This window comes from Notamacropus eugenii, chromosome 5 (assembly GCF_028372415.1).
Source record: "Notamacropus eugenii isolate mMacEug1 chromosome 5, mMacEug1.pri_v2, whole genome shotgun sequence".
NCBI lineage: Eukaryota > Metazoa > Chordata > Mammalia > Diprotodontia > Macropodidae > Notamacropus > Notamacropus eugenii.
In genome coordinates this window covers 225711017-225737905 of record NC_092876.1, presented here as the reverse complement: position 1 = coordinate 225737905, position 26889 = coordinate 225711017, and the positions used below count along the sequence as shown (strand labels likewise).

General features: G+C 34.3%; 1 protein-coding gene across 1 annotated transcript in view; it reads left to right on the top strand.

Moving 5' to 3' along the window:
* The window catches only part of LOC140505803 (sodium channel protein type 3 subunit alpha), a 153939-nt gene that overhangs the window by 42722 nt on the left and 84328 nt on the right, over positions 1-26889 (top strand). The window contains exons 3-10 of the mRNA XM_072612187.1: positions 3856-3974; positions 8704-8793; positions 17180-17308; positions 17853-17944; positions 18967-19239; positions 19496-19559; positions 21121-21262; positions 23184-23390. Of these exons, the coding sequence (XP_072468288.1) occupies positions 3856-3974; positions 8704-8793; positions 17180-17308; positions 17853-17944; positions 18967-19239; positions 19496-19559; positions 21121-21262; positions 23184-23390 (1116 nt within the window). The remainder of the gene's footprint in view (positions 1-3855; positions 3975-8703; positions 8794-17179; positions 17309-17852; positions 17945-18966; positions 19240-19495; positions 19560-21120; positions 21263-23183; positions 23391-26889) is intronic.

The following is a 26889-nucleotide window of genomic DNA, read 5'->3' as shown; positions in this document are numbered from 1 at the left end:
ATGCACTATAAGCATTTTTCTTATGTTAAAGACTAGCATGTAAGCAATGGAATGAATATTCATCAGAAGATTCTGGAAGCAAAGTATAATCAGAATAATAAATTTTATAAAATGCATTATGACAGTTGATGATTTTGCTACAATAAGAGCTCGACAGGTAGAAAATTCCCCCAGAATGCACTGATATGTTTATATCTATGTGAATTCACAGTAAATTTAGATAAGTGGTTAAATTAAGGTTCTTATCAGAGGAAATAGCAAAATGCATTTATTGATATATTTACTAAGTTAACTCTGAAATACTTAAGTAACTAACTCATAAGCAAAAAATTGATTAATATTTCCAACTCTAAATATTTCTAAAAATTAGTGTGTCATTTGTCCTAAAAATATATGCTTCACAATTTAGAGTTTGAATTGTTTTTTTTATTCAAATGATTTCTTCGCAATAGAAAACTCCTTAATGTTATAATGAAAAATCCATAATTTGTACTTTCCTATATGAAAACTGAATGAATTTGGACTTAATTTTTCTCAAAGGTATTTCTGCAACCTAGGATATATATTAAGGCCTGCAGTCACTCTACGCCAACACATGACCAGTCAGTCTCTAGTATCACTTTAAATGAAAAGATCAAAGAAAAATAAATTAGAAAAAGTTCCTCCCACCCAGGACTCTAACCTCTGTTTAAGCAGTAATTGTTTCTCTATTTATATAATGCCAAAACAACCCCATAGTTGATCAAAATTGTCAATTAAAAGAAGAAAAGAGGTCAAAGCAATAGTTTGGCATTTTGTAAGAAAAAGAATGACCAAATTAATTTTTCATTTTTTCCCTTTGAAATGTTCTGACATTGTTTGAATGTAATTTATATTTTATATGTATTTTTGTAAGTACAAAACAAATCTGGTCATAAGATGAAGATAAAGGAATAAATGTGGTGTACTGTCAAAAGTCTGACCTTTGGATGCCTGCAAAATAATGGTAGCCATCCTATTTTTAGAACTTATAAGAAAGGAATTCACTAGACAAACATATATAATTTAACCGTATAAGATTAAAGTGACTAAAAATGTAAAAGTCACATCTATAAATAAGTATGTAGATAAAGATCACAGCTGTATGCCTGTGTTGGTACTCACATCTCATTATTCAGTATGCTCTAGGCCTATGACTAGAGTACCAGCATCCTGGAATGCTAGAGTGTAGAGTAACTGGTCCAATCTGGTCCAAAATTCTGTCTAAATTGGTTCAATCTGATTTCAAACCAGTTTAGTCCAGGCCACTTTAATCATCAGTACAACCCATCACTACCTTAGTATAGTTTGGCCATCTGATTAAAGTGCTGAGTAGAAAAAAAAAACCTCTTTCTAAAGCTTACATCCAAAGAGACACTCACTACATTCAGAAGGACACTTCTTTTACTCAGTTCCACCATTTCTCATTTCCCCCAAGAAAAGTAATCAGGAAATATCCTTGGAAATTATGCCTGGCTTTCCCCCAAACCCCAAATTGCCATTCCCCTCAGAAACTTTCAATTTAGCTTCATTTGGGAGCTACAGTATAGTTCTGAAACATTTTTATTCTATTTCTTCAGAATTGGAAGATTGATACTCCTTACCTTGGGGAGGGGGAGAGGGATAGTGCAGAAGAGAGTTGCTGGGAGCACTAAGAAGTCACATGACTTGACCATGCTCACATAGCCAGCATGTGTTAGAGGAAAGACAAACCTCGGTCTTACTGAAACCAAGGTTAGCACTCTCTTCACTACCTCCCAGTAATAAGGAAGGTCCTCCAGTTTTCATTAAGTCATTCTCTCTACCTTCTCCCTTTCTTGTCACCTGAAAATGCCTAACACTATGAACTAGTTAGGATAAAGCCCAAAAGTCTATCTCGGAAATTATCTGACAAAATTACATTTCCTTTCATAGACTCAGGAGTTGTTTGATTTGTTAATTTAAAATTTGGGGTTCGTAAAGTTAACACAAGCAGGTTATAAAATTCAGCAAAAGTATCACTGGCACATCAAATTCAATTCCACTGGTGGCTAGCAGATATTGAACATTTTTTTAAAAAGAATAGTGACCATTTGGGAAGGGGAATTCACAATCTATTCTTCCTTGCCTTTTTCTTCCCTTGTCTTTTTTTTTGGGGGGGGGATGTTCAGGTAGGGGGCATACTGGGTTTCACTGTCTAAATCCTTTCCTGATGTGGCAAATGGCAGGTAATTAGTAGGTTAAATTATTTCTTAATAGCCATTTATATTTTTTACTCTAAACTCAATTTGATTAACAGTGAATTTTATATTCAAATGTTCTAATTAAAATCCAGAAAAACTGATTTAGATGTTTGACTGTTAATACTAAATTGTTAATACTATGGATTTTGGGAAATCATTTAGCAGATTCTCAATTATAGTATCCTTTAGAGTTCTCCTCTTCCTTAGTAAAGTTAATAAATGCCTCTTGGATAATCTCTTCACTCTTGGAGAATAGTTTATTTACTCTTGTTACATAATTGTTCAGATTTGCCATGTGGAATTCATAGAGAACAATTTATTAGGCACTTTGCCAAAAAGTATGATCTTTAAACACAAAAGGACAATTAACAGAGAAACTGTTTTCTCAGCCCACTGGATTTGCAATGTAAATATTTCTATTTTAATAGTGCTTGTTGCCATAGAAAATGAATATATGGAACATAACAGTCAGAATTTTTAGTTAAAAGGTAGAAATATATTCTTAACTCATCCTAAAGAAAAGATTTAAGAGGAGGAATGTGTATCTAAGCAGATTCTAATCTATTAGATCAAAATAGATGTGAAACAATGAAATCTTGAAGAAAAACTGCAATTGAATATATGTGTGTGTGGTTGCATATATATAAATATATATGAACACATATGTTTATACTGACTTTAGAACACTGCATTAAGTACTGTGGGTGAAGAGGAAAGAGAATTTCAATCTGTGCCTGGAGGATCTTATAGTTTAGGTAAACAAAAATATATATCTGAAATTATTTGAGAAAAATATATGTATATATGTAGCTATAAGTGTGTAAACACATATTGAGTTCAGGGCTCTAAGTATTATAGGTGAATAGGAAACAAAATTTCAGTATCTCTGCTCTGAAGGACCTTATAATTTTGGTAGACAAAAATTTACATTTGAAAGGATTTTTAAAAAATTACAAAGCTCCAAATCGACAAATGCAAGAGAATTTACTACAAAATCATGCTCTAATGCTGAAGAGAAACATGTAGTGATTGGTTTAATTTGGGCAGGTTTCCTGTAGGCAAAGCCTTTGTATTGACAGCATTCAGCATAGTCCCTTGCACATAGTAGATGCTAAATTAATGTCTGTCTGATTGCATTAGATTACTTGCTAGTGAGTTTTGAAATAGTTTTTCAAGGAGATGATGGTAAGGTAGTAGCAGATAGTCTGCTAAAGACTGTTCTTGATGGAAAATATTGTCAAGTATATTGTAGAAAACAACTATGAAAATGAATATTATACCTAAGTGAATGGAAAGACACCTAGAGGATATGAACAGAATATTACATAATAAATTAGGAACTTCTAAGAACAGCAGTAAAAGATGCCACCACGGAAGTAGATGATAGAAAAAGAGTGTGAATTGGTCATGAGCTGAGAGCAAAGGAGAGATATCGATATATATACTCTAACATATGATCTATTAGATTGTTAAATCATTATTGGTAAATAAAATTTCACACTACTATGAAAATGTAAATTGACTAACAAATTGATTCTATAAATTTTTCTTATGCAGGCCTATCTTCAGCTGTTTATTATTATAATCCTAACATTTTATTTTTTTTCTTTTTCAGACTTTTATAGTATTGAATAAAGGAAAGGCAATCTTTCGATTCAGCGCCACATCTGCCTTGTATATTTTAACTCCTCTCAACCCTGTTAGAAAAATTGCTATTAAGATTTTGGTACATTCATATCCTTTCAGAATGGTTGTTTTGAATTTCTATTTCTAAAAAATCTGGCTTTTTTAAGAGAAAAAAATGCAATTCTACATTATTTAGAGAGTGCCCTTTAAGTCAATGGCAATTTTTTAGTTTAATTTGTACTTGAACTCTTTGTTTTTCTGCTGCTGTTGGCTGCCGAGACTATTATTCAATCATTTTTCCAAGTACCCTAGTAAACAGTGTAATTCTTCATTCTTCCTTATCCCACACATCCAATAAGTTGCCAAGTCTTATTTCATCTTCTTCCACAACATCTCTGGCATCCTTTCCCTTGTCTCTACCCACTTGGCTGTCTATAATCCTATTTAGGTAGGATCACCTGTAATTAGGTCCTACTTGGTCTCCCTACCCTGACTATTCCCTCTCCAATTCATCTTCTACATAACAGCCAAAGTAATTTTGTTTTTTAAGCATGGATATAACCATGTGAGCTTAATGTTCAATAAAAGCCAGTGGTCCCCTGTTACCTCTTGGGTCAAATGCAAACTTTTATGTTTGGCATTTAAAGCCCTTCACAAACTAACTCCACCCTATCTTTCCATATCTATTATGTATTACTTGGCTTGACTCATTCTTTGGGCCAACCACACTGGCCTTGTTAGAATGTCCCATATTTAACCTTCATCTTCTGACTCTGTGCAAAGGCACAAGAGGTGGGGGGAGACACACACACACACACACACACACACACAGAAACATAGAGGGAGACAGAGACAGAGAGAGAGACATGTGTAAGCACATGTATGTATAGATATGTATACATATAAACATATACATATTTGTGTCTATATATGTACATGTGTGCATGTGTCTATATAGGTAGTGTATATCTCATGTAAGTTATGTGATATTGATATGAATTTATCTAAATGTGGTTGATGGGGAGGCTACATAGAAATCCTTGGAATTTTTCCGACCTCTCTCCAAGACAGACATTGCTCCATTTCAGGAAATAAGCAGCAGAAGGGAACATAAGGCTGAATATGAATACTCTGTTCTCCTAAGGACTAGACCCGAATCTTTCTACCCCTCTAAATATTGCTAGCAGACTCAAGCTAATTTACTGATCACTATCCCTTAAAGAGGAAGGGATATAATAAACTTTGATCTAAAGGCTTAACCCTTTAGCACTAAATGTTAGTTACACAAAGACTATCCCAAAGAGTGACTAAGGAGTAAAACCATTTATTTAAGCAGAAAACAAACAGAAATCATGCAGATTAGAATGTATGAGACAAATAAACTCTCTTTGGAAGATGTCTCAGATCAATCAAGAGAGAAAAGCCTTGATCACATGAAGAAATTCCCAGAAGTCTCTAAGGAGGCAATCTGGACATTAGGGACATGTTGAAGATATAGTTCTCCCCTCTTTCTTTATGAGTTTCTTCATTAGGAGAGATTGGAACTGTTCATGCCTCCTCTAAAAGTTGGAAAGAAGAATTTTCTCCTCTCTTAATCTCTTACACCAACTTTGCCCATCATGGAGAGTCTTATGCACAGGTTTGAGACCAAGTTTAGACCCATATATTTACATATTGTCTCCACTTACAGAACGCAAGCTCCCTGAAGGCAAGCATTGGTTTTTTTGTCTTTGTATCTGTAGCATCAATCCCAGTACCTGGCACATAAAGAAGTAATTAATAAATACTTATTGAATGACTAGAGGTCATTTACTACCCTCCATTCACTCAGTGATATTACTACATTCACCTGTTTGTGCTTTTTCATTTACAACAGGCCATTTCTAAATATAGTAAATCTAGAGGTTAAAAAACAAGAGTTACTTGATACTGGATTATATAAATGAAATACATCATGTAAGAACAATGCTAGCCTGTTTATACCTTTTATGGCCTACAATAAGACTCTTACTGATGTATTATTAACAAAATAATTGGCCAATTAATCAACATGCATTTATTAAGCACTTGATATGTGCCAGGCACTGGGCTAAGCACTGAGGACTCAAGAAAGGCAGAAACAGTTCCTACCCTTGGTATAGATTCTAATGCGGGAAACCACATGTAGAGAACTAGGTACATACAAGATATACCCAGAACAGAGGGAAGGTAGACTCAGAGGGAAAGGCACTGGCAGATAGGAGAACCAGATTAGGCCTCCTGCAGAAGGTGAAAGTTCAGTCTTGATGGAAACCAGAGAAACAACAAGACTGAAGAGAGGAACCAGGGCACTGCAGACATGGAGTAGAGCCAGGGCAATGGCCAGATGAGAGGTGTGTGTTATTCAAGGAACAACAATCAGACCAATGTAGCGACTTCACTGAGTAGAGACTTCACCAAGTAGAGGCAAGTAAAGTATAAGTATATGGGAAAAGTAGGAAGGACCACGTTATGAAGACTCAAACAGAGGATTTTATATTTCCTCTTAGAGGTGACAGGGACCCACTGGAGATCACTGAACTGTGGGGGAAATGGAGGTGGCATGGTCAGACATATACTTTAGGAAAATCACTTTGGCTTTTAAGCAGAGAATGGACTGGAGTAGGGAGAGACTTGGGGTAGAGAGATCAACCAGAAGACCAAAGAAATGGTTCAGGCAAGAGGTGATAAGGGCCTGAACAAGGCTGGTAGTTCTGGGATTAGAAAAAACCATGAAAGATGTCATGAAGAAAAACGAGATTTAGCAACTGATTCAGTATGTGGTATAAGTGAGTATGAGAAGCCCAGTATTACTCCAGGGCTGTGAGTCTGGGTGATAGAGAAGACAGCAATTCCCTTAGTTCTAATAGGGTACTTTAGAAGACAAGATGGTTTGAGAGAGGAGGAAGAAAATAAACTCTGTCTTGGACATATTTCATTTGAGATTCCTATGGCACATCCAGTTTGAGATGATCAAAAGGTAGTTGCTGATGTGGGTATGTAGCTCAGAATACAGACAAAGGCTGCATATACAGCTCTACATATCATCTGCCCCATTGATAGCTACTTATGCATTTAGACACTTGAACTCATCAGCTCCCATGTAGTGATGTCATGAACATAGCTTTTAGTGTTATTATGACTATCATAAAAATATTCAAAACCCCACAGCTGTCACCAGTGGATTCAGCACCATGCTTTGGTCCTTTTGGGGGTACCAAACATCCTTTCCAGAAAACATCTTACAGTTTATTTGGAAGTAAAGCAAGATGCAATAACCTGAAGCAACCAAAGAGCAAGAAATGCTTTTGCTAGTGTTGGGTCATAAAGTAAAAACAATTTATACAAATGTATAAGTTGCTATCAAGTGTACAGACCAGAATTGAATTAAGTTTGAAAAAATGTGCAGTTACAAACTACATTATTCAAGTGTAACACTGAAAAAATTGCATTGTAACATGAAGTTTAAAAAAAAAGACACTTAGGTGAGGAACCTTCAGAATAGAGAGGGATAGAACCTATCTTGGAGGCAGTGGGGATGGATCTGATGACCTTTTACAAGTCTCTTATGCTCTGACTGGAGAGTCAGAAATGATTTAAATTTCAGCATATGGAATTTAGGTTAAACCGAAGAAAGGGCTTTCTTATAGAGAGTTCAAGACTGAAGTCTTCTCTGAAAGAATTTTAAAGAAGTAGAGGTGTCAATCCAGGCAGCTGGTGACGCAGTGGATAGAGTACTGGCCCTGGAATCAGGAATACTCATCTTCCTGAGTTCAAATCCAGCTTCAGATACTGTGTGACCCTGGGCAAGTCACTTAATCCTGTTTGCCTCAGTTTCTTCATCTATAAAATGAGCTAGAGAAGGAAATGGCAAAGTACTTTAGTATCTTTGCCCAAAAAAACCCCAAATAGGGTCATGAAAGAGTTAAGACACAAATGAACAATAGGTGTCAAAATGTAATTTGGTCTGGAAGCAATCACCTCATATTTTAGGCAAGGACCTAAGAATTTTCTTAAAACAATAAACAGAGAAATGGAAAATTTCAAATTTCTGATGAATTTCTTACTTGACTCCACATTTCATCTTGTCCAATATGTCCATTTACCAGTATTGAGACCTAATTTAACTCATTTGCCCAACAGCACATTTCTATGTCCAGAACAAAGCCATCACTCTTCTTCTACTCTCCCATCTTTTTGGGGGGAGGGATGTTGCAGAATGACACAATAATCCTTTGGACATATAAGATACTATAAAAAGTAATCAGCAACTTCTTCTGGCTTCTGATACTTCTATTCTTTCAGCTGAAAAATAGCTATTTGCATTGTTATAGAGCTACAATAGCCTTTATTTATGACATACTCTTTAATTAATTCTTAGTTGAACAGAATAAATCAATATATTTATTATCTGAACACTCTCAACTTTCAATATTGTAATTGTTAATCTCTGTATGGAAATAGAGAATTAAATTATGCCCACAGATCAATTTACATATTTAAGCAGTATTTCATACTTACTAAAAGGGTCTCTTCTTATAAAGCTATCTGGCACAGTTTACTTGAATGGAGAATTCCCACTGAATTTTAAGAGGGGTATACACAATCCAACTTTGTGAAGAAAAATGAGATTACCTTCCAAGAATTTGATTTGGACATTATATTTTGAGATTAACATTAAAATAAGAAATGTATATAATTCTTTGGGCAATTAATTTTTTTTTAGTACTACACATAGGCAATTTGTCAGTATCCACACAGTTATTATCGTCCTTATTTTGTTAAAGCTACTCGTACTTATTCCTTAACTATAATCTACTTTATTCAGCATGCTCATCATGTGCACTATTCTGACCAACTGTGTATTTATGACCATGAGTAACCCTCCAGACTGGACAAAGAATGTAGAGTAAGTGGAAATGATTCTTAGAATGTGAAACTGACTTTAAAACGCCCTTAGATATATCTCTTTGTCTCTGACCTCCCTTATGGCTTCACTTTCTGAGGCAGACTGAACATCCTTCCTCATAATTCCTTATCTGCAAAGGGCTGTTTTTTGATATATAAGAAGATATGGGGGTCAACAGGGAAATGCTCATTTATACGAGGTGGTGGTTTTTTTCATGACATTGACTGAATTTTGGTGCTGAATCAATATTTGGTATGCTAAAAAAAAAAAAATCAGTGTAAATAAAATGAGTATGTTCCTTAGTCCAAGAATATATTTTTATCAATTTAGGTAAATCAAGGCCTAAAGTTCTTTTCAAGGTGTTTTTTCTGAGTTTTATTAATCATTGACTAGATTATTATAGTTAGAATTTGTAAAATGTTTTAAGATTTGCAAAGTAGCTTCCAAATATTGTGTACTTTTATCCTCACAACATCCTTTGGAGGTAAATAAATGGTAGTATTACCTCCATTTTGCAGATAAGGAAATTGAGACAGACAGAGGTTAAATAATTTGGCCAGCATCAGACAGTAAGTTTCTAAGGCTGGACTTGAACTGGAGTCTTCCTGACTTCAGGTCTGGCACTTGATGCATGGTGTTTACCTGGTTATATTTTTTAAAATATTTTCTTTTCCCCCAATTACACATAAAAAAATTTTTAACATTTGTAGTTTTTTTTTTAAGTTTTGAGTTCCAAATTCTATCCCTTACTATCTTTCTTCTCCTCCCTCCCTGAGACAGCTAGCAATCTGCCATGTTACCTAGATACTTTCAAGAAAAGCGTTCCTGGTTTTTATTCACAGTTTCTCATGCCATTAGATGGACACTCCTAATGGGGGTTTCCTGTTAATGTCATATTTTTGTAATTTGTGTATGTCTATATGTTTTCAGGTCAAAAACCTTATATGTTGATATTACCAGAAGATCAAACAAGAATTAGGTCAGCTGGTCTAATCTCCAACAAAATAACTCTACACTAGAACTTCTCATTAGTAACAAACACATCTCCTTAAGTTCATTCAGCAGCAAAGCCCAGTATCTACTGTAAGAGTAGTGTCAGAAAGAAAACAGGGGTCACTCTAAAAGAGATGATAAAGCTATTTACAGATATAAAGTAGAGAGACAGAAGAAGCAGCATTAGGCTGGAAGATGGGGTTTGGAGGACAATGACATAAAATAAATGATTTGATGTGATGTGAGAAAGATGGAGCCACTCAGAGGAAGAAAGTAAGATAACAGTGCTAAGCATTCCTGGAACAGTACGAGGCTTCTAAAATGGCATCTGGTTCCTTTGACAGGGTAAGAATTTGGCATTACAAGATGCCTTACCTTTGTGTTCACAATGGTGAGGCAAATTTACCTAGATGTAAAAGCCCAGATCCATGTAAGAAATGGTGCTGTGAATTCATCAATACTCAAAGGTGCCCAACAACTCATTCTTTTGTGCTTTCTAGTCATAGCTTCTGTTTATTAGTCTGGACAACAATGGCCAGAGTAGCAATTCTTTTTGAATAATTCTTTGCTTTAACTGAGTCAATGCCCCAGACCTTCCATTTACAGTAGAATGGGAAAAAGAATGCATATCCTCCATGTGGTATTTTTCCATTGAAAAACTCAAAGCATTTTCTCATCTATTGTCTTATCACTCTTAAGACAGGAGTAAGAAGTTACTTAGAGGTGCTTTAAGAAAACACAATATAAGCTCATAAAAATAGATAAAAATGTGAGTTATGGTCATTTTTCCCATTATAGAAGGATCTTAGCTGCTCAAGAGGATATAACTTTCAGTCATTCAATAAGCCTTGATGAAGCACCTATTATGAGTAAGGCTGTTGTCCCAGGTAACAAGGTAAACAAAAATAAAACAAGAAAATCCTTACCCTCTAACTATATGATGAAGAGTTCATGTACACAAATAAACATAACACAAAATAAGACAGGCTAAGTGCAAAGGCAATATGAAAACAAAGAATAATGGGGAATTTAGAAACATCTTCAAGTGGGGAAATAAGGAAAGTATTTGTAAAAGAGCTGGGGATTAAAAGGGAAGGATCTAAACAGGTGAAAATGGAAGACAGAATAGGAGAAAAACTCCAGACATAAAAGATTACATGTTAACTGGGATAGCGAAAATGGGGGAATGCAGTCAGATTAAAAATGTAGACTATGTGAATAGAAATATCTGACGTAAGGCTGAAAAGGTAAACTAGAACTAGATTGTGGATGAATTTAAATAATGGATAGTTTGATGAAAAGATAAATGGATTTGGATTCAGAGGATCCAGGTATGAATTTCACCATTACTATTTGGCCTTGGACAATTCATTTAACTTCTCTGTCCTTCCTTATCTGTAAAATGAAGAGGTTGGACTAGATGAGCTCTAAGATTCCTTCTTGCTCTAACTCTAAGGTCCTATGATTTTATGGTACATGACTTAATCTGATATAGAATGGGAAGCCATTGAAATCCTGCAAGTTTACTTGAAGTAAGAGTAAGTGGTTATTTACAGATCACTCCAACTACTTCATAAGAGATGGTCTAGTAACAGAAACAATGCCAAAGTCAAGTGTTAATGACATCTGTTAGTTGAAGTTTAGTCAGTAAAAAAGATAAATGATCTCTGAAATGATCATGTAAGTGAATTATAAAATGATTCAATTTTTTAAAAAATCAGCTTATAGAAAAATAATGTATAAGTTGTTTTCTAAATATATCACTGATATAAAGCATCCTTGTCTCCATTTCAGTTCTTATGAAGATGTAGCACAGGAAGTCTAAGTGATGTGCTTTGGCTCACAGTTAGGGTTTGAACCAGGGAAAAGAGCCTGAGTGTTTTGCTTCCCACCCACGTGTTCAATTCCATTACTTTAACAAGCACTGTTTGAGCACTTGCTCTGTATGTGTCAAGAAATGTATCAAGCAGTATCAGGTAATTTGTGTTATTGGGTTTGTTCACAAGAAACTCATAGTGTGCCCCAGGGACTGACCTAGAGATGTTCTTAATCATTTATTTACCAAATAACAGGAAAAGCATGTCATCTTCATTCATAGATTCAGTCATGTAGGAGCTTTAATACAGTATTGATCTTTACTACTAGGGCAAAAGACTAGTCATGTGGTAAGCACAGCTTAAAGGTTTAGTCTCTGTTTATTCAATTCCATTTACTGGACAATTATTAAACATTTGTTTTGTACAGAGCACTGTACCAGGCAATGAACACAAAAACAAAACTAACTCTTCCTGCAAGTTACTTACATTCTAATGGGGACAAATTTATATCTAACTTAAATTACAAGTAAGTGTAATGCAGCTAGTTCTCAAATAATGAAAATAATGGATCCCCTAAAGTGTTGGCATTTATTTAATTTTGCAATATTCAAAGTTATAATTATATAAAATATGGTAATTTATTGTAGCCCAATTGAAATGTGTAATGGAAATTTAAATAATGCTACCACTTCAGGGAAGGAATTCTTAGTTTCACCAATCAGGATCTAAAATAAGCTGAAGTTAGAGAAAACACTAGCAATTGGAAAGTGTAGAGGGGAGGGAAGGAATCAGGGAATATTTTGTAGACTGAGTACCACCTCCTTCCAGAATGTCATGGTAGCTACAAACATCTTTAAAAACAGATCTTAGAAATAATGACTCACTCACAAAGTCAGAAAGGAAATACATTTTACAAAATAAAAGATAAATCTTAGCCTATCTAGACTCTTTCTCTTGAATTGCATAAAATTACAGCTGTTAGAAATATTCTCCATGAAAATGACAATCTATTGAGAAGAAATATATTCATGTATATACCTCTTATTCAAATGGAAAAAAAATAGAACAGTTGGAACGATTTCTCAATTTCTTCACACATTTTTCTAAGCCCTTGTAAGAGAGAAAAATGTAGAAAGGAAATATTTTTGAGAATACTATCTTAACTACCATAGTTTCTCCACATGTCAAATAGAAATATAAGCAAAGGTGGTGTATATTTAAAAGCGATAAATCAAGGTCGGGGGATATATCTTAAGAGTTCACGATACCAATGAAAAAACATTTAGTTTTTAGGAAATCAAAATACTGTGATTTTGGGATATAGATAGACTGGGGAAGAGAGATTTAGTTATTTTTCTATTTGTTTATTTGTTTTGTTTTAAAAGAATATCAAATTTAAGAACAGGAAGTTTAGCATACTTGCTGTTTCTCCAGTACAATACTCCATGTCCTTTTCTCTCTACCTTGTGCTTTGCACTGACTGTCCTTCATATGATGAACATACTGGCCCTTCACCAGTGGCTCTGAGTTCCCCTGACTTCTTTCAAGATTCATCTCATGTCCCATCTTTTACAACAGGCCTTATCCCACCCCCAAATCCCAGTAGCTACTACCTTGACTTAGATAACCTCTCATCCACTAGGCACATATCTTATTTACATATTATCTCTCCCATTAGAACATGATCTTCCTGAGGGGAGGGACTGTTTTTGTTTTTATTTGTATTCTCAGAGGTTAGCACATTGCTTAGCAAATAGTGAGCACTTAATAAATACTTGTTGACTCACTGACTGGCTTTCTCAAATACCCTCATGAGAAGAAAAGCAAAAGAAAAATGTAGACAGTGAATAAGGAACAATTAAATGCTAAAATCAAGCAACTGTAGGAGAATATCAAGCCACTTCACAGATAAAGAATATGAGTCACATTTTCTGTGTCTGCAGTTGCATAGAAAGTAACATTGGTCACAGGTGACCTCAAATAGGTAGGTTCCATCATTAGGCTGCCAAAATGACAAAGTGGTCATCAGAAACAGTGCATTTCAGATATTCCTAAGCACTTCATAATAAGTAGTTAATATTAGTGACTACTTTTAAGTATTGTTTGTATACATTAAGTTTAAAGGAAGAAGGGATTGAAGAAGGGTATTTGAAATGATGTGAGATATAAAACAACAACAAAAGCCTTAAAAAGCTAAAGGTGAGGAGAAAGGAGAAACTGAAGTCATTCTTAGATTGATTCTTGTGCTATGGGCAAACGGAGTTTTCCTTAACTATTCCAAACATTTCTCAAAGCATTAATAAAAAACCCAGCACAGTTTCAGTCAATATGTTTCCACTGTGAAAATCTTGTGTTTTCCTATATTTGTAAAGCCCAAAACATCATCTTTCCTTCACTTAATTGAAGCAGCTATAAAGTCTTAATTAATGCCCTGAATCTTTTAATGATCAAAGGAAGTGAACTTTTCCCCTCTAAGCATGGAAAGACATATAAAAGTACCTGATAAAAAAACATAAAAATCAAGAAATTCTTGGTGAATTTCTCTCACAAGAAAAATTAGTATTAGAGAATCAATTTTTTAAAATATATATTAAATTAAGGTGATATCTTTAAAAAAAATAAAACCTTTTTAATTAAATTCAATGTGAATCAATTTCCTTGGGGACTATCCAGTATTGAAGATATCTAAGAATAAGTCACCTTGACAAGTTTATACTCTTATGCAGAATTGTTGGAGGGATAAAGAGATATATCTTTAAAAAGACAAAAATAACTTTGTTATAGAAATAAAGGGCAAAAGGCTTTTCATTGACTTTGTTAAATATATAATGGTAAAGAATTTTTTTAAAAAAGAACAAATCATAGAATTTTAAGAGTTGGACTGAACCATAGAGCTGATCTAACACAGCCTTTATTCTAGTGCAGCAATGAATTCTATAACCCCCCCTGTCTATAACCTGAAAGCATATCTTCTGCTACTTGAATAAATCTAGTAACAATGAACTCATAGACTTCACTAGGTAACTCACAGTTCTGTCGGATAGCTTTAATTATTAGAAAGCTCCTATATATTGAGCTAAATCCATTTTTTAAAACTGATACTGATTAATCTCAGTTCTGGTTTTGGTAGTAAAAACCTACTATCTCTTCCACATGAAAACATCTAAAATACTAGAACAAAGAGATGGTATTTATCTTTAGTCTTCTCTATGCTAGTCTAAATATCATCATCATTACATCTAGCATTTATATAGCACTTTAAGTTTTGCAAAGAGTTTTATACATTTTATCTCATTTTATCCTCACAATAACCCTGGGAAATAGTTGGTATTATTATTCCCACTGGAAAGATGAGGAAACTGAAGTTGATTGGTTTGGTTACATCATGTGACCACAATTATACAGCTAGTATGTGAGACTGGATTTGAACTCGGGTCTTCCCAGTTCCAGGTCCAGTGCCCTTTCTATTAAACATCTTCAGTTCTACCAGAAGGCCCTGTGTGACATGAATTGCAAGCTCCCTTACAATCTAGGTTTCCTTTTTATAAGGCACTCTCTAGTTTGTAACTATGAGCTCCAAACTGAAGACAGTGTTCTGGATGTAGCCTGAGCATTGCAGAATAAAGTGAAGCTACTATTCTCTATTACTCAAACGCTATAATTCTAATAGGGCAGGTAGGTGGCACAGTGGACAGTGTGCATGGCCCAGAACAGGAAGACTCATCTTCCTTGCCTGACCTGGAGACAGGAAGACTCATCTTCCTGAATTCAAGCCTGGCCTTAGATGTTTAACTAGTTATGTCACTACAGGCAAGTCACTTAATCCTGTTTGGTTCAGTTTTCCCATCTGTAAAATGAGCTTGAGAATGAAATAGTAAACCACTCCAATATCTTTGCCAAGAAAGCCACAAATGGGGTCATGAAGAGTCAATTCTTTTAATGTAACAAAATTTAATTAGCTATTTTAGCACTATATATTAATATGAACCTTATGATCAAGTAAAACTCCTAGATCTTTTTTATGAACTTTGTAATTTTCAATACTACACAAAATATTTCAGTCAGTGACAGATTTAATATTTATTCATGTTAAATTTTATCTTGTTGATTTTAGTCTACTGTTCTAATCTGTTAAGGTAGTTTTGGGTTTTGATGTTGTCATCTACCATAAAGATTTTATTTATTCATCAAATATTTGTTGATTTCCTAACATGCAAAGCCTTCTTCTAGGTGTTATGTCAGGCATTTCCCCTCCAATATTTTTATTATCTGTAGCTGTGATAAACATGCCTTTCATGTCTTCATACAAAAATACTGAACAAGATAAAGCTAAGGATCAGAGAGAGCTCTGGGACACTCCATTAAGAGACACTCCTTTAGATGAATGTCAACCTATCAGTCAACTCTTTTTTGAATAAGGTTGTTCAGTTTCCTGCAAAGGTTAACACTGCTATCATCTGGCCCACATTCCTAATTTTATTCACATGGATATCATTAGATACTTTGTCAGATGATTTCATGAAATCAGGATATATTATGTATATGGCATTTTTCTGATCTATTGATCTAGTAAGTATACTTTAAAAAAGGAAATTGTTACTTTGCCACGACATTCTTAGTGACCCCTTGTTGATGCCTATGGATTTTCATATTTTTTTCTAAATGCTCACAAATCAATTTTAACAATCCTTTATAGAATTTTTCCTGGTAAAGAGGCATTGCCTATGTATGATATACTTGGAACAGACTGTAGAAATCAGCAAAATAGCTATAACATGCAAACCTTTCCTCAAAGATGCTCCCACCTGGGCAAGAATTATGTTCATCTCTCATTATTTGTGACTATTCACACTTCATAACTGCTGTGTAATTAAAGGTCATAGGTTGCTGTGACAGCCTAGGCTTTCTTTTCTCAATTCAGGCATAAAAAAATCTTTAGGAATTTGGGGGAGAATGTTGATCATTTTCTGACTATTACCTAAAGGACCCAAAGGAAAGAGTAGAGCCCTTGTAATTTTTTTTTGAGTGGGGTTCTTATATTCAGGTCTAGACTTGTTCCCTCCCTCTCAGAGCTTAAGGAAAAGATCTTTCATAAGAGAAAGATGGTGCATCAGAAAGTCAATTGATCTGTTTACATTGGCTGACTGAACAGAAACATGTTGACTGATTGGTCTGGTATAGAAGGATGAACAGATAAATTGATGGGTAAGAAATACATCTTTTCAAATTCAGGTTTATATTTAAAATTCTGTCTCTTATTTTGAACAATCTATTCTAATGATAAATGTCCAGAATTCATGTTACTAAATCCTTATACAATTCTTTGGGAACTTAAAACAACAGCAAGAACCTGCTTAATTAATGATTGACTAAAGTGTCCTCTACTGCTCAGGGAAACTGCCTTATACTACAATATTTAAAGAATAAATAACTAAATTCCCTTTAATGGAGCCAAAAAGAGGCCTGTATTTTTATTCTATAATGAAAAGTATTAGTGTGATTCTGGGTTTTTTTTTTAAAGTTTACATTGAAAAACCATTATATAGCATTAAATTTTGCTTCAATATTTCTCCTAGGTACACTTTCACAGGAATTTATACTTTTGAATCACTTATAAAAATTTTGGCAAGAGGTTTCTGCTTAGAAGGCTTTACTTTTCTTCGAGATCCATGGAACTGGCTGGATTTCAGTGTCATTTTGATGGCGTAAGTGTTTGAAATGCTCACATAAACAGAGGCATGAAATTAATTTCTGCATAAAACATACCAAGCATAGCTTTGTCATCATAGGGATTTCTTTTTAGTTGATGTGACTATGTATCTGTTGCATGCATTTTTGGAACACACTCTGTATCTCAAAAACAAAACCTGCTACAGAAGTTGTGGCATTATGTATCATTTCCAAGAGTAACTCTAAGAAAGGGACATCAACTAATATCTTAAATTCTTTCTACTCAACCATGTTAAAGTTATTTGTTGACTTCACCCTGTCCCAGTGCCACCAGATAAATTTAGGGAAATGAGTTTGGTACTTACATATAAACTTGGTTCAGTCTGTTGACATTTAAACTGAACTAACAGCCTCCAAACTATATTCTTGAAGGACAGATTGAAATGAAAGTTAACTTCAAACACTAGAAATTTTATTAGACTCCTTTGGCAAAATCATCTGTGAGCCAAATGCATCATTAATTACTTACTAAGTATAAACTCTGCAAAAATCCTCAATAACTCTGATTTAATTCTACAGGTATGTAACAGAATTTGTAAACCTAGGCAATGTTTCAGCTCTTCGAACTTTCAGAGTCTTGAGAGCTCTGAAAACTATTTCTGTAATCCCAGGTAAGAAGTTAACTGGCATAAGGGATTAGGTCCCTTATATATCCAATTATTTCTTGTGTGTTATTGTGTTTGTGTGTGAACTCCCCTATACAGATATGTGACAGAGTTTGTGGACCTGGGCAATGTCTCAGCATTGAGAACATTCAGAGTTCTCTGAGCACTGAAAACTATTTCAGTTATTCCAGGTGAGGGCGAAGTTAAACACTGAGACTGATTTTAAATATATCCAAGTTGAAAGTACAACTTTACAGCAAAGAGCCTTTTTAAAAAATTTACATTAACAAAATGCATTTTACATTAATTTACATTAATAAAAGTAACTGTAAGGCAGAGTTTTAATTATAATGAATCTTTACATTTTTATATTTGTATTTATAAAGTCAGCCCCTAAGTTTAACAAAGTATTGCATGAGACAGCTGTTTTTAAACAGTTTTCATTTATGGTAAGAAGCTTTCTCTTAAAACATTTAGAAAAAGCTTCAATGACATACAGCTTAATTATTTATTTAAATGTTACCATTTATTGAAAATGTTTAGGATTGAAAATAGAAATATTTTTTAAGTTATCTTAAAAGTAGAAGAGATCATTTTTAAAAATAGCTTCAATATAACATTGGATTTTTAAAACGTTAATTTGGTTTTTTCCTCTAAACCACTGCCAGGTAAATAATAGTATATGACAATGTTTAAAGGAAAGAAAACAATAAAAAAAGAAGAGATGCAATATAAAGAAAGAACAGAAAGATTTTCTTTACATGGTCCTGTGGGCATGTAACCATAATAAACAAAATTTCCTGTTTTCAGAAAAAGTCATAGTGAGGAGCCAGAAAGTACACTGCTTATAGACAAAAATTTGTTCCTCATTCATTCCCCAAACTCATAGGTTGTTTGCTGGGCTTTATTATCTCACAAGCCAAACAATCATTTGGGAAATGAAAGGGAAGGGATGCTCAAGCATGATTAATAAGAAATTGTGATTTGTGGTGGTATTAATATGTTGTTCTATCATGCTCCCTTTGCAGGCTTAAAGACTATCGTGGGGGCGCTGATCCAGTCAGTGAAGAAGCTTTCTGATGTCATGATCCTGACTGTGTTTTGTCTGAGTGTATTTGCTCTCATTGGGCTGCAGCTGTTCATGGGCAACCTGAGGAACAAATGTTTGCAATGGCCCCCAGGCAATTCTACTTTTGAAACAAACATCACTTCCTACTTTAATAGTACAATTGATATAAATGGGACATCTGTCAATACAACAATGACCACATTTAACTGGAAGGAATACATTGAAGATAAAAGTAAGAAGTGCTGCTATATATTAACCTGTTTGTTGCCAAAATTTTTACAAATGTCAATAGACGAAGAAATGAGGGTAATTTTTTTAAAATCCGATGCCAAAACTGTTCAGAAATTCAGTGCCTATTCTTATGGAAAATAAGGAGTATTTTAGAATTGTGAAATGAGTGGAAATGTATATCATTGTTATTAGATAGTATAGAACTGACAATATTAATGGAATTAACCTACAAAATATTTTATTCTTTTCATTAACAGGTCATTTTTATCATTTGGATGGACAAAGTGATGCTTTACTTTGTGGAAATAGCTCAGATGCAGGGTAAGGAACATTATTAAGAAGATTTCATTATATAATGGAAACCAGAAGAGACAAACAGATACAAGGCTAGCTCTATACATAGAAAGAATAGGATTGCCAAAGGGACTCCAAATGTTTTCTTTTTTTTTTTTGTCAAAGCCCCTAAAATTAACACCAGAAAGTCATTCCTTTGGGTTAAACCAATGTATTCTGAATGAACTGCATATGTGGATCTCTCCTCTCATTAATACATTAAGGCCTTATAATTATTAGTACATCTTTGGGTTCATTACTTTCTAACTTGGAGAGCAGAGGCTCTGAATGAATACAGAATATAGGGGAGTCAGGTTTAAAAGAGATCTGTATGTGTTTATATGTGGCAGAGGTAGGGCAGGTGGAAGAAGCTGGCAGAGCCCTTGTCAAAGCCCTTCACTGTCCAAGCTCTGCTTTTCTCTTCAATCTTCTTACTCCTTACTCCACAATATGTGCTCTTGGATCCAGTGACTCTGGCCTCCAAGCTATTCCACAAACAAGACATTCCATCTCCAGGCCTTCCTTCTCGCTATCCCCCAGGCCTAGAACACTCTCCCTCCTCCACTCTGATTCTGACCTTCCTGAATCCCTTTAAGTTTCTACTAAAACTGAATTGAACTGTTTTAAAATTAGGAAATGTCTTTAGCAGAAAAGATGACAAGCTACAGACCACAGACAAAACACCACAGTGGGATAACTTGGATCAGCTTAATTCCCTGTGGAATAACAGCAGCAGGTCAAAGGTCACAGAGCTAGGGCTGGAAGGAACCTCAGAGGCCATCTATTTATGAAATAAAGAGCCCTTTATTAATTTACAACTCAAGCAACTGGGCTGCAAAACTCTCTGGGGAGCAGAGAAGTGACATGACTTTGGCCACTAAAAGAAGCCCCAAATACTCAGTAAATTGAAAACAGTTTTATTGTTAGACTTCAGCCTCACAGCATTGATCATCTAGAAGCTAACTAATACAGTTCATATCTGAACAAAAGTTCCGAAATACCTATGCTTTCTATGTGTAGAGCTAGCCTGCTATCTGTTTGCTTGAACAATTGTAGTGGTGTTGAAATCTGTTCCCTCCAAAGGCAGCCCATTCCACTTTGAGACAGCTCTAATTATTTAGGAGAGCTCTCAAGCCAGAGTCCTATAGAAGTAACTAAGAGATCCAACTCATGAGTAATAATGGGTTATTCTTAAAGCTTTGATTATTTATCATCCATTCCGACTTATCTGAAAGTAGCATTGGTGTACACTTTATGAGAAGTATGCTGACTCTAAAAGAAGAAAGTGGATTAGTTTCTCTATGTATTAGAGAATACATAGTGGATTAGTTTCATCTTTGTATAGAAGCTAAGTTTTATAATAACTGTTTTGCCAAGGAAAATTCATGTGACAGACATTTCACTATAACAACGGTTGAAAATATTTTATGAGAGTAAAGGGAAGCAAATCCTTTAGAAAAGATACTCAGATTACTGAATGCTTACATAATCCCAAATCAACTGAGGTTATCATACTAACCATATCTTTATTTCTTTCTAACACTTGCAGTCATTGTCCAGAAGGATATATATGTGTGAAAGCTGGTATAAATCCCAATTATGGCTACACTAGTTTTGACACCTTCAGCTGGGCCTTCTTGTCTTTGTTCAGACTAATGACTCAAGATTACTGGGAAAACCTTTACCAGCTGGTAAGGCTTGAGTAATAGATTTTTTAAAATTTAAGATCACATAAAAAATTATATGTAACTGAAACTTTAATACTATTTGGCAGAGAGTATAATTTGGCATAAGGTGAGTCTGTCTTGTATCTTCATCAATCAGCAAATACACACTGAGCACCTTTTATGCATGAGGTTGTGCTAGGCAACATAGGGGATACAAAGGACTTTAAGACCTTTATTGTGTTATTATTAAGTGAGATTAAAATTGTTAAATGAGCAAAGCTCTCTGTAAACTTCAAAATGCTACATAAATGAGGAGGAGGAGGAGGATAATGACACAATTTCTTGACTTCAAAAAGCTTTACATTAAAAGTAAGTGGAAAAAAACATAATTACATGATTGGAAAACTAAAAAATATAAGGTGGCACTACACAGTGGACAGAGTGTGGGCCTGGAATCAAGTCTTGCTTCTGACACAGACTGGCTGTATGCAAGTCACTTGACCTCTCATTTGCCTCAGGCAACTCCTAAAACAATCACTATAGAGAACTATCAATCTTTATCCCTGCAGGGTTTTCCATACTGGCAAATCCCTATGGGGCAGGTTCCTACAATAATGAAATCACAATTCTCTACCAAAGAAAATGCCAAATGAATGGTGTAGCAAGTAAGTACAGAGTTCAGAAAGGGAGAGGAAGTACTGTCTTCTCCAGAAGCAGCTCATTATAAAAAGGTTGAGATATTACTATCCCAAAAGCAGTAAATATCTTTAGACATAAAAATTCATGCATGTTTGAAAATAAAGTTTTATAGGAGTGAGCTTTTCATAGTGAACTTTTGGAATAAATTATCTTTCATGCTACAAATAAGTTGTAGTCAAAATGCTAGAGTATTATATATAGAATGACAGAATCTCAGAGTTAGTTGAAAAGGACTTCTAGGATCAAATACTTCTACTCACAGAAACATGAAACTCCTCTACTGTGCAGTGACAGGTGGTCACCTAACCTCCGTCTGAAGACCTCCAAGGACAAGAAACCTCCTAATACCCCGACCTCAACTTGTGGGCAACTCTAGCTATTACCAAGTTTTTCCCAATATCGAGCTTAAATTTATCTCTTTGAAACTTATACTTGCTGCTCCTACTCCCTGTCCTCTAGGACTGAACAGAAGAACAGTCCTTCTTCTACTTGAATACAGCTATCATGTTGCTAGTCAACTAAATATTTGTACTCCAGTCAGCTGACCTTCATCTTTTCAAAGCCCTTTACCTTCCTCGCTGCCCTCCTTTGGAATATCCCCAAAGAGTAGCTTATCAGTACCAAAATGTCATGGCAAAAATGGAACATATTGAAGATATAGTTTGGCCAGGTCAGAGTTCATGGGGCTATGACTTTCATTTGGATATTATGCCTCTCATTATTTAGTCTAAGATCATATTAACTTTTTTGAGAGCTAAATCATGATATTGACTCATACTGAACTTTTAGGCCACTAAAATCTCCAGATCTTTTTCAAAATGTTAATTGCTATATAACCACACCTCCCCTATCTCTTTTGAATTCACCTTCTCCCCTCCCCATTTTTTCTTATTTTTCAATTAACATGCAATTATTTTCTCTCCTTTCTTCTCCCTGATTAAAAAAAAAAATAAATCTACATAACAAATATTCAGGCAAGCAAAACTAACTTTCATGTTGTCTATGTCCAAAAATGTTATGTCTCATTCTGCCTTTTTAAGTCCATCAGGAAGTAGAATTCAAGTTAAAGGAAGATTACAATTATCACCATCATATTTCTCCGTAATAGACTAAGCACAATAGTCTCATTTGGTTCAGAATAAAGTCTTATGAATAAATTGGTGGCTCACTTCCTAACTTGTGAAAAGCAGTCTCCTACCTTGTATCATGACATTAAGACATGACATTGACACTTTTCTTCCACTAGACACTACGTGCTGCGGGAAAAACATACATGATATTTTTTGTTCTGGTGATTTTCTTGGGCTCCTTCTATTTGGTGAACTTGATCCTGGCTGTGGTTGCCATGGCCTATGAGGAGCAGAACCAGGCCACTTTGGAAGAGGCAGAGCAGAAGGAGGCTGAGTTTCAGCAGATGCTGGAACAGCTTAAGAAGCAACAGGAAGAAGCTCAGGTATAGTTAGAATTTTAAAATGCTTTATTCTAGTTCTTATAGAGCTAAATGTGATTTTTGCCATACTAGACAGGTAAAATTACAACATGACATCCTGTAATGTCCAAGAATTTTCATTAGAAAGCAATAAAATCCTCTTTAAAACATAAATAGCTTCTGAATTAAATTAGATTAAGCTCATTTCAATGAAAATATTTACATATCTAAGGAAACTGGCTGAAAGTTATAATAGATAAATTCAGTTAAGGTTTACTATATGATGTCAAATGTTCTTTTCATGAAATCAATATCACGATCTGATTTTTAATTGAAAAAGAAATATAGCAAATATAAAAAGATAATCATTGTTATTATTTTCCACACTGCACTAACTCTAGGGCAGGGATTTTTTTAACCATGGATCCATAGACAACCCCTTCCTAATCAAGGAGTATGCCGGTAAATAAATTTAATCTGGTTCTTAACAAGCCCATAAAAGCTGACTGACTCTAGCATACACCTAGGTCCATAGCAGGAGAGGGGAGGGGGTTTGCAAACTTCAATGGGGAAAAATTATATTTTTGTTTTCATTAACTTTTAACTGAAATTTAGCATTTCCTTTAACAATTTAAAAACACTTCTTCTCCACACTGCCAAAGAGACCTATGACATTAAAAAGCTGAAAGCACTTGCCTAGACCCTAGATTAAGCCAAAGTAGATGATAAAACATAGTTTGTGAAATTTTGTATATCTTATAAACTTCTATAACCAATTTCTAGCCTTAGCTCAGTTCATTAAAAAGAAAATAAAGCAGAAAGGAGAAATAGTGAGGACAGCATGACTCTAGTAAAAAAAGTTAAGATATATACTTAAATATATTTCAGCTCAATGACCTATGGTCAGTCAATAAGCATGTATTAAGCCCCTATTATGTGCCAAACACTGTGCTGTGTTGGGAATATAATGAAAGGCAAAAGATTCCTCAAGGATCTCACAATCTAATTATTCTTTCATTCTCTTCTTAACAGTATTCAAACAGATCATGCATAATGCTTAGATCCAGTGAACGAATACTTCAACTCAAATAATTTTCAAATAAGGTGTTTCAAGAGAAATTCAGTTATTATGCCTCCAAAGTATTGTCCAGGACTATTTATACTTGTCTGTTCCTTTAACAGTGCTGTTACTGTATAGAGACAATTTGAGTTAGGCCTTTGAATGAATAACTTCATCTTCCTTTTCCTAATATCTTCATCAATAAATAAGGACAGTTCTGCTCCCCCTTTCTATGGCTTCTTTGAGACTCTTAGACAAAAATAAGCATTTTGCGTAATAGGAAATATTACTTGGAAATAGCATAGTGGAATGGAAAGTGTCAATTTCCTTAGATTTGGACTTAGAAGAGCTGGATTCAAAAACTGGATCTACTTCTTGTCATGTGTGTCTTTGGCAAATCATTTAACCTCTACCAGTGGTGGTGGGATTAGTATTCAAAATATTTTAATTATTTGTTAATTTTACTTTAGCTCACTAAATGAGAATAAAATAGTATGCAAAAAAACTGACACTGACACAGGATAGAGGTCACTTTATTCAAACTCTTGTGGTTACTCTCTGACATTTATATATGCATCTAATATTATCTAAGAAATAATATCAACACTTTGCATGTGATCTATAGTCTTAATTTATTGAGTGACACTATACAAAATATGTAATAAAATATGGTAAGATTTACAATGCTGACGAACTTCATAAGTTTACATTTTCCTTCTGAAATGCAGGTATTTTGAGGGTAAATTGTGACAACATTCAAATATTTACAATCTTTAGAAATAGGAACCTGCTACATCTATTTGAAGGTGAAATGGAATTTAGACAAGTTGAATGTTAATAGTCAAATTATAATTTGGCTAGCAAAATTAAAGTTTGCTTCTTCACAATTAACAAAAGAATGCCATTGGATTCCAGTTTGTAATTAATAAAAAGTGGATGGACTTTCACATTCTAAGTGCAAAAGTTTAAACAATCAGAAAATTGTTAGCAGTTGATGTTATGACCATACCTCTACACACACTTTATTTTGAATTTTTTAAAAGTTTCTTACTTTTCAAGTAAGGAGAGCATAGTTCTGCCATTATAATGCAATCCAACCAAACAGAAGTAGCAGATGAAAAAATCACAGGTGTATAACATATGAGATCATTTGAGATTCTAATTTGTCTTGCTGAATTATCATATCTCACCACCTGCAAAACTTCACAAGGTACCATCCAACCAATGATTTAATGTATCTCAGTTTCCCTTTACCATCTACTAAGGGATAGCCATATATTCATCATTGTTTAGACATGGAAGAAGACCTGGTATCAACCCATTGGGTTCACATGCTAAGTACAACTTAAATAGATAAGGAAATACAAAACCACAAAAGGAGAACAGGTAATTATGTCCTGAACAATTATATTTAGCCACTCAATACATGTTCTTTGAACATTTGGCATCATACAACCTATTATCTCATATGTTCAGCAGTTTATATTGGTCTCAGAGGAAAAATATCTCAAAAGAAGACAATTTTTAAATATGGTAAAAGGCAACTTATAAAATTAAAATATAATCCTCAATGTAGAAAAGGGTCAGATGTTGTATTTTTTAAATACAGGGGGGAATTTTAATAGCTGGATTTTACTCTGATTGAGGAGAATTAATGGAGTTACACTATAACGATGTCAGAAATTTTAAAACATGGAGAAACTGTGAGAATAAAAGTTTCTTTCTTGATTATTAAATATATATAGCTGTTATATTTTGTAAGATCCGGAATTATCAAGTCAGCTATAGAAGTAATAATATTCTAAGCAAGATAGTACATTGACAGTGTTACAATGTTCACTATGAACAGATATGAGTTAATAAAAAAATTAAATTCAGTGCTAATCACAAATCACTAGAACAATAACATTTATGAACAAGAAAGAGAAATAGAGGGAAAAAAAGTCTTATGTTGGAAGGTCCCTCAGTGTTAGTACTGCCAGGGAGGCAATGCAGCCACTTACTAAGATAGAAAGAAAACTGAAAAAAGTTTGGCCAATGTGTTTTGCAGGTTTCAATTAGTTTTCATATCTGCGAGCAAGAGCTGATTACTTCCTAAATTGCTTTCTTGTTACCATCTAACTCTAGTCTCTTACACATTCTTTGCCTTTCATGTGGTCTGAAATAAGTATTTTCCTTCTTTTTGTGACAAAATATTTTTATTTATTTAAAATGTAGCTATAATGCCAGGATACAAATAAACCATGTCCCCGGACCTTTCCATGAATAATACAATATAAGCTAATAGTACTTTTTTTTTCTTGTGAGACCGATGCTCTACAATTCACCTTCTGTTTATTTTACACTTGCCTGGAGTCACAGTTCAATAAATCATGTTTAAATTTCTATGCTAAAAATACTTGTCCCTGAAATGAAATCATAGAATGGTAGTCATTTTTCCCCTAATACCTGGATGACTTTTCA